Source organism: Sphaerodactylus townsendi, linkage group LG05 (assembly GCF_021028975.2).
Source record: "Sphaerodactylus townsendi isolate TG3544 linkage group LG05, MPM_Stown_v2.3, whole genome shotgun sequence".
NCBI classification, from domain to species: domain Eukaryota; kingdom Metazoa; phylum Chordata; class Lepidosauria; order Squamata; family Sphaerodactylidae; genus Sphaerodactylus; species Sphaerodactylus townsendi.
Genome location: NC_059429.1, coordinates 112,026,178 through 112,038,876, shown reverse-complemented (window position 1 = coordinate 112,038,876; position 12,699 = coordinate 112,026,178). Strand labels below are relative to the sequence as shown.

At 40.8% G+C, this 12,699-nt stretch overlaps 1 protein-coding gene across 4 annotated transcripts in view; it reads left to right on the top strand.

The window, feature by feature from the left end:
• Positions 1-12,460, top strand: part of ZMYND8 (zinc finger MYND-type containing 8) — a 46,365-nt gene extending 33,905 nt beyond the window's left edge. For 2 of the 4 annotated variants that reach the window (XM_048496467.1, XM_048496470.1), the window contains exons 16-20: positions 2,251-2,329; positions 2,799-3,038; positions 3,145-3,302; positions 5,677-5,766; positions 11,021-12,460. In XM_048496467.1, coding sequence (XP_048352424.1) covers positions 2,251-2,329; positions 2,799-3,038; positions 3,145-3,302; positions 5,677-5,766; positions 11,021-11,122 — 669 coding nt within the window. In that variant the 3' untranslated portion in view covers positions 11,123-12,460. Of the gene's footprint in view, positions 1-2,250; positions 2,330-2,798; positions 3,039-3,144; positions 3,303-5,676; positions 5,767-11,020 lie in introns of those variants that run through there. The other 2 variants (XM_048496469.1, XR_007244516.1) reach the window with 2 other exon arrangements.
• Positions 12,461-12,699: the final 239 nt, after the last annotated feature.

The window sequence follows — 12,699 nt, the reverse complement described above, 5'->3', positions numbered from 1 at the left end:
TGGATCCTGGAAACAGTTGCTTATAATCTTGAAGGGATTTGGGATGTGTTAATGCTATGTTAGAATGTACAAGTTACCTGGAGTTCTGTGTTCAAGTCATTATTAATTAAAGCTTCACATGTTTATCCTGATGTCTTTTTAATAGAAAAAGACCTTTAAAGGGAGTTCTCAGAGCTGTTTTCTGTAAGTCAGTTTTGCAGCATCAATGAGGCTTGTGTGTCTTAAGCTATCCAGTGTTTAATTCATGCAAACAGATGTAGCAATCCTGGTCCCTATGCCACAGAATAATCAAGCCAAAAACATCCCCGAAAGTCTTCTTCACGCAGGGTGCTATTTTTCTGCTTGGCACATTTTTTGAAGATTGTGATATAATTTCCTTTGTGGCTCTTCATTTTCTTTTTAAAAGCCTACATGGCAGTCCCATGCAGAAGTTCTCCAGTCTAAACATATTGAAGTCAGTGAATTTAGACTGACCTCTTCATGGGGTTGCATTACTGATTACCTGTAAGAGAGGAAAAATGTCCGTTTGTTGCTGCCCTTAATATTTATTTACTTACTTTATTTACATCCCAACTTTCTCCCCAGTGGCGACCCAGACCTTACATTGTTCTTCTCTCTTCCCTTTCAGCCTCACAACAACCCTGTGAGATAGTTTAGGCTGAAAGTATGTGACTGGCCCAGGGTCACCCAGCAAGCTTCTATAACAGGGTGGAAATTCAAAACTGGGGTTCCTGGCTCCTAGTCCAACACTTAGCCATTACAAGTAGAATAAATTAGCATGGGAGGTTTATTTGGGCTGAGTTTAGTGGTGTTTTCTCTCTCCATTTGTTTCCATTTTGTATACAGTTGCAGATATCAGCCTTGCATTCAGCTCTGTCTCAGATGATTTTAAAAACTTTTAACATAACATTCACGTTGATTCCTGCAAACTATCTTAATGAGGATATTTGCAGACTACGACGGGAAAAACTTATTATGATTAAATACCGTCTTCTCTGAAAACACTGCTTTAATCAACTCGTTAGAAGCAGCAATCCAATAGTTTGTGAGCCCTGTATATTTTCAGTGATTAATTTGGAAGAGTTTAGAGTTCTATGTAATCTGTTTATTAAACATTATTTCAAGGGCTGCATTTTTTTAAAAAAAATATTTGATTAAGTTTTTATACTGCTCCCCCCACCCCCCTTTCGAGCTCGGGGTGGTTTCCAACAATGATCATTAACACAAAAAAATCCAGTACAAAAAAATCCAGTGAGCGGTATATTTTCAGGAGAGAGGGAATTTTAAATCTGGAATGCTGGACGCCAATTATATATCTCTAATTATATCTCTATTTACTGAGATTATTGCATAAATTAAATTTCTAGTTTTATCGCTGCTTTTAAATGTTTAACTATTTTATATTGTTATTTTTATATGCTGTACACCGCCCAGAGCCCTTCGAGGATGGGGCAGTATAAAAGTCTAATATAATAAATAAATAAATAAAACCAATAAATAAAATAAATAAATAAATAAATAAATATCATAAAATCAACATTTAGACTACAATAATTTCCAGTTAAAAACCTAATGAAAATAACATCCAGTAAGACAATATCAATTGGGAATCAGAGTAATGGAAAGGTCAGAAGAGGACCGCTGGGTAATTGAGGGAAGGCAGGCTTAGATGGTATACTGCTGCTGCCTCAACTGTATGTCTGGTGGAGCAACTCTGTTTTACAGGCCCTGTGGAACTGCATTAAATCTCACAGGGCCCTGGCCTCACTAGACAGAGCTTTCCACCAGGTTGGGACCAGGACCAAAAAGGTCTTGGCCCTGGTCAAGGTGAGCCAGACTTCCCTTGGGCCAGAGACCACAAGTAAATTCTCACCAGATGAATGAAGTGTTTGTTGGGAGGTGTAACAGAAGAGACGATCCCATAAGTGCATTGGCCCTAGGCCAATTATGGCTTTGTCTGCTAGTACTTTAACCTTGAACCTGATAATTAATAGATTAGTCATCATTTAAAAAAAAATTAACTTTAAAACTTCGTCCCTGATTAATCATATAGTAGATTTTAATGTAAGAACTTAAAAATTCATTAATGGCAATCACCTTCTTAGAAGAGACAGGGATTTGTCCTTCTCACTCATAAATGGGCCTGTGCTTCTTCTGAGATGGTACCTGTGGTCTATTAAATACTGCAGTGTTAATCAGCTCACGTTCTTTCTTTGAGTGACAACCCTAATTGTCTCTTTGATTTTACAGATTCGTCGTTTGCGAATTGAAATAGAGAAGCTTCAATGGTTACATCAGCAGGAACTTTCAGAAATGAAACACAACCTTGGTATAAAAATGCATATCCAAATAACAGCGCTGTCACCACATAAATGAGGGGTTTGTAATGGGTTGGGCAGTATCCCAGTTGTGACTCATCGTTGGTGCAAACTGTCCTTTATATGAAGGAGTAGAAAATGGGACGGGATGGGATCTGTTGTGGTCCTGCTCATGTCTTGAGACAGTTCTGAAGTTAATTTCTGAAACATAAATTAAAACAGTTTGGGGTTTTTTAAAAAAAATAATGCAGTATACTGTTGATTGATGGTAATTAACTGTGGCCTTGATTATTTTAACAGAATTTTAATTACTAGATAGGCAGTCAGATTGCTCCGCATACAGCATTTATGATTAGAATGTAAAGGATCATCAACCAGAAGTCACAAGTCTGTCTAGAGTTAAACCTGAATTCTAATAGGTAGTTTCTTCTTTAACCATTGGATCTGCTGCTTACTCCACAATATCCATCTGTTGACTAGAACTCACAATGGCTGAAATGCGACAGAGCTTAGAGCAGGAACGAGATCGCTTGATCGCGGAAGTGAAGAAGCAACTGGAGCTGGAAAAGCAGCAAGCGGTGGATGAAACCAAGAAGAAGCAGTGGTGTGCCAACTGCAAGAAAGAAGCCATCTTCTACTGTTGCTGGAACACCAGCTACTGTGACTATCCTTGCCAGCAAGCTCACTGGCCAGAACATATGAAGTCCTGCACCCAGTCAGGTAATCCACCACCATTACAGTTCAGCTGCTTATCTTTCAGTCTGTTTGTGAGTGCACGTGTCCCGGTGCCCACTATTAGCTGACATTTTATTTGCTTTTCTTTTAGCCACTGCAACGCAGCAAGAAACGGATACTGAAATTAGCACAGAGGCATTAAATAAATCATCGCAGCCTGCTTCCAGCGCTCAGCCTGCACCTGCGGAAACAGCCAGTACCCCAAAAGAAAAAGAGACCGCTGTAGAAAAGAGCAAGGAGAGTGTTACAGTGAGTATTGCTTTCCATGCTGCAACCTCTTTTTTGTGTTAAATTAGTAAATCATTGCCCTCCAGTTACCTTGGCAGTGTGTCAGGAGGAGAGTAGGGACATTTTTTTGGAAGAGTAGATCCAAACAGTCTCCAGGTGGGTTGTGGGGGAGGGGCTGCTCCCTCCTTCCATCCTATTGTAAAGAAGTTACATGGAGTTTCAGGACATATTTGGCGACAGCTCTGGTCCGTCATCATGGCCTATTAGCATTTCTCCCCTGTAGGTTTTAGAAATGCAGGTTGCATAGGCTCTGAATAGGCCCGTTCTGCTGCTGTGAGTCCAAAGCCCAGTTTTGAAACGGTTGTTCATGTTGCCCCAGCTTTGTACAGTTTTACATTTTTATTTGTTCATTTTTTTTTTACACGTCATGAACTCAAGGCGGCTTCATTAAAATAAATGCTGAGTGTTCTTAGGGCTGCATCCAGGTGGTCAATTCATATAAAGTGGAGCCTATGACTCTTGTGCCAATGGTAGGAATGAGAGTATAGCTAATGTGTTATACTTTTTTTACCAAACATATTCATACCACTGCAAGGCTGCATGGTGCAATGGTTAGAGTGTTGGACTAGGCCCATGGTGGCGAACCTTTGGCACTCCAGATGTTATGGACTACAATTCCCATCAGCCCCTGCCAGCACGGCCAATTGGCCATGCTGGAAGGGGCTGATGGGAATTGTAGTCCATAACATCTGGAGTGCCAAAGGTTCGCCACCACTGGACTAGGCCTATGGAAATCCAGGGTCAAATCCTAACTAGCCATAAAAGTGAGTGGGTGACCTTGGGTCAGTTACTCTTTCTTAACCCTAACCTGCTTCAGAGGGTAGTTTTGGAGATAAAATGGAGGAGTTACTTGGAGGAAGGGCAGAATAAAAGTTAATCAAACAGATACAGAAGAAAAGACCTGCTGAATCCATCTTCCTGTTTTGCACATTGGCCACTGGGTTGCCCTGGAGGGCCAACAAACAAAGCACAGTGGGCAAGGCCTCCATTTATGCCAAGACTCCTAGCACCAGTATTCAGAAGTTTACTATTTGTGGATGTGGAGGCTACTTTTAGTCATCAGGGCTAGTAGCCATAGATGGACTACCTTTCACAATCTTCCTAGTGCTGTTAAAGTCCCATAAAATTGTATATGTACTTGACCATCACTACATCTTCTAGTGACAATTTCTACAACTTAATTACTCATTGAGTGTTTTGAATCTTATTTCCTAATAACTTTGTTGGCTGCCTCCAAATTCCACTGTTGCTGGAAAGTGAGGGAAAGTTCTCTCAGTGCATAATTTTGTAAAGCTCTACCATGTCCCCCCTTAGTCATCCTTTTAGTAAACTGAGAGGTCCCATGCTATTTAACCTCTCATCACAAGGAAGGCACTCTCACCATCTAATCATTGGTCTTGTCGTCTTCTGTCCTTTTTCCAACTCTGAAATACCTTTTTGAGAAACAGCGACTAGAACTGTGCAGCATACTCCAAAAAAGACTGCACCATTCAAGGGCATTAGGGTATTCGCTGTTTTCTTTTCAGTATTTCTCCTGATTGCTTTGTTTATCACTGCCACATTCTGTCAACATTTACGTCAAAACTATCCAGTATTACAAGCCCAAGACCTCTCTTCTCTACCAGTTCAGGGCCATCGCATTCCTGAAATTCAGACAAATAAAACTAGTTAGCATACTCCATATTTAATCTCTTCAACCCAAATCATTATGTCAGAGAAATTTATTTTTTTTGTTCCCCTGTATGTTAATTTCCAAATGGCATCTCAGCCAGCCACTCTCTGATATCAGGATTCACAACCAGTTTTAGCGCCCATTCTTTTTGTGAACATAAAGTTATGTAAGTTGGCACCTAGGCTTCATATGTTATTAAATCCTAAGAACAGTGTATACTGGAGGGAGTGGAAAGACCTAAGTGGCCACTTACTGCTCAGTTTTAAAACCTCAAGAAACAGTGGTATTCTTTAACGAGAGTTCACTGGCCAATTGGAAACATAGCCAAGTGGCTGCTAGTAATTCTTTGTATGCTATAATCTAGCGTTACTGTCATGCTATCTGCCATCTACCGTCTGCTATCTCAGACTGCTTTCACACAATTGTTATACTTATACTTTTTTGATGCATCAATCTGTGTACATGCTCACATTCATATTTTGAATTTTGTTTTTATTAACAAAAATGTAACCTGTGAATTCATTGAGATGTAAATTTTAAATACGTGCCAAGCATTTGACAAATTTCTATGATGAGGATGATGATGATGATGATAATAATAAATAGGTGGCCTGTATGTAAAAACTGAACCTTTCACTGAGGTTACCTGTGCTGCCTCTGCAGATAGCAACAGGTGTGACAAGCAGCCAGCCTATAAAACTGGTCCAGGTACCGCAGACCACCACCTATATTCCAACCACTCAACCCACAATTGTAAGTACTGCTCTTGGCATTAAAACACTATTTGGGGTGGGGTGGGGTTGTCTGCTTTTATTATCAGGATATGAATTCACTGGTCTCAGATCTCAAGTTTGCATTGCAAAATGCCTTATTTTGCTGTCCCAACATTCCATCTCCCTCATCCCATACATTCTGCCATGGGGCCAGGCAAGAATCCCAAGTCTACAGTATCTAGCTAGCTACTTTTTCAGCTGTCTTCCTGTGTATCCATCATTGCAAATATATAATCCCTCCTCCTAGTTTGCAATGAATCTCTGTTTGACAGTAAGTGTCCAAGTTTACATTGAATAAAAAAACCTATGTGGTGAATGTATGCTCCAGCTTTGTGGAGTTGCCAATATGCCTTAGGACAGTGAGACTACTGAGAAGAAAAATGTTGATGTTGGCATCAGGATTAGGATCCTATTCTGTGCCCATTTACAATCCCTTAAGTCATCTGTCTATTGTGTGATTACCATATGTTAGGCAGAGCTTCCATCTCTTCAGCTTCCATCAGTCCCCAAAACTTAGCTTTCATGCTCAGCATAGAGTTCTTACCAAGAACGAACTCTGAATCCCCCACCCCACCCTTGGGGAAGTAAACAAAGCAAAACAGAACAAAAAACCTTCATTAGACTTCAGGTAGTTGAAATAAACAGATAAAGGATATTGTATCATTTTTAGTCTGGTACCTCAGCCAGTTTTATTATTTTGTAATCTTTAAGGAGTCTAACATTTGAGAACTTTTCTTTGCCACTTGAGGGACTTGTGGCAAATAGAAGATGGAATTATTTTTTTAGGAAACCTAATAGGTGGGTTTTTATTGTACATTATTCATTATGTGTGACCTCCGAATCTGACAGCTTTATCACTTTTCAGAGTGGCAAAGAAAGCTTAGTTTGGGTTGAGATCCTTTTTTGGCTTTTTTACTATTGATCCACAGCTTGCTTTACTAAGCTGGTGCTACACTGAACTTCTAACATGAGGGAACCACATTCACTCCGACTGTGTGTTTATGACATTAGCTCGCTTATGCAGGTTCATTTGAAAAGGTAAATATACGAAGGACCTTGAGAGAATTTCTGCCATTCCTATCACATTGTTTTATGATTGTTTTTCCATATTGAATGCAGCATGTACATTAACAATCCAATCCTGAGGGCTACTGCAGGGGTGGCTGCCAGCTGCCCTCATCTGATCCCTATGGACATTCCACAAGGGGGGAAGGAAACCTGCATATTCCCGTATCCCAAAAGGTGCAGACCACATACTGAGCCCATGAGTCCATAGCAACCCCACCAAGCAGGCAGTAGTACCCAGAGGCATTCATCTGAGTGGCATGTAGTTGCAAAGATAATCATGGCTTGCTGATACAGCCACTTCCCCTCAATACCATATGGAGGGACACCCATGTAGAGTGTCCAAGGACAAGGAGAAAAGATTCAATGACAGCACTACACCACCAGAAGCGCATGGTTGGGGTGTCTTTCCATGGCCCATAGGAGAACATCCACATAGCAGATGAGAACCTATCTCTTGAGAAGGGTGTGGTTCGAAGCAGGAGTGCTGTCAATATGCAGCCATCCTTACTCCATGCTTGCTCCAAAAATAGAGGGGAAGGCAGAGGCTAGACTCAAACCTTCATCTCCCAAACTAAAGATCAACAACCTAATCATGGGGCCAATAATTTAGATGCAAAAAAGGCATGCTGCCCCGTACTCCACTGCGTCCCTGATGTCCTAGGGTACAATGGTGCAGCCCGAAGGGATTGTGAAGGAGTATCTCAGCCAAAATGATGACTGTCTGGAGAGCTCATTGACTGGATTGGCCTCTTCCCCCTTTTGCAGGGACAAAAGGTCAGGTCAAAAACTTTTGCCTACCTCAGACCCTAATTGAACCAGGAGTACTGGACAGGCTGTCCTGTTATGGGGCATCCTGGCTCAGGTTTACATAGCGCTGGGGTGTTGGAGCTGCAACAGTGCAGGGAGGGGATTTTGACTGCCATTAGGAGCGGGGTGATTGAATGTGGCCCCCCATACATCAGGCCTTCTGGGATAGGGGGCATCCCCCCTTTGTGCAGGTGCCTAAGGGTCACATTGTATTTTTTGATAGTGTGATTTTATGCTGGGCTGAGGGGTGTATCCAGGGGTTGAGGTGGCCTAAGGGCCCACCTAATTCTGCCTACGCTTCCTTCACCCATTCAGAGGGTTGCACTGGTGATGATCTGGCAGGGGTCTGCAGTGTCAGTGTACTGCTGACTGGCTGTTGTGTAACAGCAATGGGGTACAATGCTGGCCTGTCTCTGAGATGGACCAATATAGTGGCTAGTTAGCTGCCTAAGTGCTTTCATGGCCTCTCCTCAGGATTGTGCTGTGAGTTTCATATTGGCATCAGATTGCTTTAGATCTACTGGTGTTATACTGTTCTGTGGCATAATGTCCAAGCATGAGAGACATTTATAAGATGATGGGAGAGGAAGCAGCAAAATTGTTCTCATACATAGCATTAGGATTTATGGACATTCAATAAAACTTGATGTGGAATCAAGTTTAGAACACAAAAACTGGCACTTTCGAATGATAACGTTTTAGGTTTTTAGGTACACTTGTAGTGTTTGCTTTCAAAAAGTGTTCAGTATTTTATAGAGAGTTAGGGTAATTTATGGAAAATAGTCTACCCAAGATTTTTAGCAATGATAGCCAAAAATTGGCCCTATATATGATAAGAAGCAGTATATGTCTGGTTATCCGATATTGATGCGAACAAAATAGCTATTGGTTGTTGTGGGTTTTCCGGGCTGTGTGGCAGTGGTCTGGTAGATCATGTTCCTAATGTTTTGCCTGCATCTGTGGCTGGCATCTTCAGAGGTGTACCACAGAGAGAGAATCACCCTAGTGATTCCGGCTGTGGAGGCCTTCGACAATACAGAGAGAAGTCTGTTACACACTGTGTCCAGTGAGGAGGGAATGTTTAGTGGGGTATATATTGTCCACATCCCTGGGTGGGGAACCAATCAGTAAGTGTTTTTGCTATGCAAAGGTGTGGTTGATTGCATTGTATTATGGGTGGGGTTTTTCAGTCCAAGGAGTGATTCACATTTGCATTCCCTGCAGCAACAACAGTCTTAGTGAATGTACTGTTGAAGACTTTCATGGCCAGAATCACTGGGGTGTTGTGTGGTCTCCGGGTTGTATGGTTGTATTCTAGTAGCATTTTGTCCTGACGTTTCACTTGCATCTGTGGCTGCCATCTTCAGAAGATCTGTGACTGGCATCTTCAGAGGATCCTCTGAAGATGCCAGACATAGATGCAGGCGAAACGTCAGGAGAAAATGCTACTAGAACACGGGCCATACAGCCCGGAAACCACACAACACTCCAGTGAATGCAAACTTTGTGTCTGTGTCCACCCAGATACAGGGTTTGCATTCACTAAGACTGTTGCTGCTGCAGGGAATGCAGATGTGAAGCACTTCCTGGACTGAAAACCCCCACCCACAATACAATGCAGTCAACCACACCTTTGCATAGCAAGTTTCACCCAAACACTTACTGATTAGTTCCCCACCCTGGGACATGGACAATATATACCCTACTAAACATTCCCTTCTCACTGGACACAGTGTGTAACAGACTTATTTCTGTGATACACCTCTGTAGATGCAGGTGAAACGTTAGGAACAAGATCTACCATACCATGGCCACACAGCCTGGAAAACCCACAACAACCAGTTGAATCTGGCCGTGAAAGCCTCCGACAATACAAAATCGCTATTTCCATGGTAGCTTGATTTCCCCGAGACACGAGCAAGTTCCACTCGTAGAGACAGAGCGATGACCAAACTACTCCCTGATGACATCATTCTCTGATCATTTGATCAGTGACTACCAAATATAGCAAAACGCTGAGTGAATTTATTGTGTTGAAGATGAACCTTTTAAAAATCCATTTAGATAATTCACATACCAATTCTGCAGTCTAGTTAGTCTTTTTAAAAATATATGTAATGCTTTGCAGAAGTTGCAGCCCTTAATTGGTATGGAGACTCTTCAAAACATTCTGAATTGGAATTTTAACTTCGCATATGCCTAACTGGAAATTTTGTATAAACATCATTATTCAATGTTCAAGTTTTATTCTTGACCTTCACGTTATTCATTGGAAGGGCTCTTGATAAACATTCTGTAAACTCCTGAAATTATCCTGATGGCTGAATTGGGGGGGGGGGGGGGCTTTGAAGTTCAGGACCCTAATTTATAACCTTTTCTAGCTAATTTGGGTTCATATGTGCTTTAAATAATGAAACAATTGTATTTTTAGGTGTGAGGATAGCCTATTAATATTGTCCAAGGCCTATGAGAAAAGGCTGAGGGACCTGGGAATGTTTAGTCTGGAGAAGAAGAAATTGAGGGTGGACATGATTGGTCTCTTCATGTTATCTGAAGGGCTGCCACATGTTGGCAGCAGAGGATAGGACTCGCAATAATGGGTATAAATTATGGGGAGAAAGGTTCAGACTTAATATTAGGGGGGAAATTTTACTGTAAGAGTTGTGCCAAGTGGAACCAGCTGCCTCGTTGGCAGTTGCTGTCTGGGATGCTCTAGTGTCTAGTCCCGTGGTGGCGAACCTTTGGCACTCCAGATGTTATGGACTACAATTCCCATCAGCCCCTGCCAGCATGGCCAATTGTAGGAGCTGATGGGGATTGTAGTCCATAACATCTGGAGTGCCAAAGGTTCGCCACCACTGGTCTAGTCTGATGCTGAATTGAGTAGGGGGTTGGACTAGATGATCTCTGTGGCCCCTTCCAGCTGTATGATTCTATAAGTCCTTAAAGACTGACAATGCTGAGCTATGACTCCCAAAAGCTAATGCTGGAATAAATTCTGCTGGTTTTTAAGGTGCTATTAGACTCTCATTTGATTTTGTGGCAGCAGAGCAACATGGCAGCTGAAAAATATTACTGTTACTAGATTACTTTGCTGTTAATGGATTATTTGCAAATGTATTGGAAGGATACTTACATGTAGTACTTTCACTGCTGTTTAAAACATTGTATTTACAATAGCAGTACATATCCTCCTGCACTCTGCATATCGTTAATACAATTATATTGTTGCATTTTCTAAGTATATATCTTCTAATATATTTCTCAGACTTCTCTTGGTAAGCACTTGTAAATTTCTGTGACTATGTGCTTGTGATATCTGACATAATGTGTATTTCTGTTTTGGTTTTAACCCACAGACCATTCCTGTGGTAGTCAGCCCTACAGCTGGGACTGTGGCAATGAGAACGGGAGTCCAGTATGTTCAGACAACAATGCCTGTCCAAGTACGAAGAGTCTAACAACTAACAAAGGAGTCCCGGCGACTGCTGGAATAAATAATAATCCTTGTAATAGAAATGTGAAAGAAAAATCCCTACAGTCCTTTGGATTAACCTCAAAGGTTCAGACTTTTAGCTTTGTACGTGTGTACAAAGCGTTTAATTACACTACATTAATGTAAAGCATTAGCCTTGGCTTTAAAAAGCTTTGCGGACTGATTAAGATCCCTGGTAAATCTATGCTTCTGTTGTAAATTATGTACAATTTGTGGATGATGTTAAGAGTACCATCTCCTTTTTATATTTGTATTGACTTCAGTGTATGAGGAGTGTTGGAAGTTGGTGATGGAAAGGTTAAATCACAAACACCAGCAAGAGAAATGGTCTTCTGGGAACTGCAGTTGCACATCAATCATTCTTCCTGTTTAGGATCTAAGAAGGACTGTGAACCACTCAATTTGCCTTTGGAAATGAAAGCAATGCCTGCACAGCTGTTTGTGCAACTCATGCTAGGACTGGCCGTGTTAAAAATTTGTTGAATTAGGAATTTCCCGTCTTCGGTCCTCAAGTATGTAAAAGGGCATATTTTGTGTTGCATATTTAAAATGAGAGAGATTGTTTACAAAAAAAAGATTTTAAATGTCATTAACGCTAAGAGAAGGGAGGTAGAAAGCTGGATACAAAGTTGTTGGTGTTATAATAATAATTCCAGAGAAGACAAAAAGGTTGTTTTGTTTTGTTTTTTGTTTCCCTTTTAGATGTTTCCCTGTTTTTTTTCTTTTAAGAAAATCTATCCAAAGGACTTTGAAATTCTTTTCAAAGGGAACAAGAACTAGAGACACAGAGAGGACTCATTACTAAAAGAAATGTGGGCAAAGGACATTGATGCTGGGCTAGAGCATGTCTTATGGAATTTTTGTTTTTATGTAAGCATGAAACAGTACAGTACGAGAGAGAAATTAACCCATGAAAACGCTGTCTGTTACACTTATACGGTAGTACCATTTTGTATGTTGTGTATACAAAAGCATTGAACAAAGCAAAGGTGATGTATGTATATGAGAAAACTAATTGTATGATATCATTCCAGTACATTTTGTTGTACATTTTAGTCATGTTGATTTCTCCCATTGTTTATAAAGGATGCAGTTTGTACAGTCTCCAGCTAGTACACACATTAGAGGGAAGGAAAAACCTAGAAGGAAAAAAAAATCAAGAGCAGAATATTTGTGAATTGCGGTTGTGTCAAAGATAGCCTAGCTGGCCTTATTTGTGAAGCATAATTGCTTTTAGCATATGGAAGTATTTTTTCACATTTTCTTTGTATAAAATTTGTATTAAACTAAATATCTTTTTTGATTATTGTGTTTCTCTGCGACTAAACCAGGTGACACCCTGCGCTTTGGGAGTTCTGACCTTTTTTCAAGGCTTTCCTTTTGGTTTTTTAAAATTTAAATTATTCTAGAGGGGAAAAAACTCAGCTCGTTTTGCATTTCCCTTTTCTGGTAGAGAGCCACATTTGCATATTCTGTTCTCAACACTTCGCAATTCTGCTTGACCTGGATGCTGGTTGGTAGCTCCATTGATCAATCCATTGG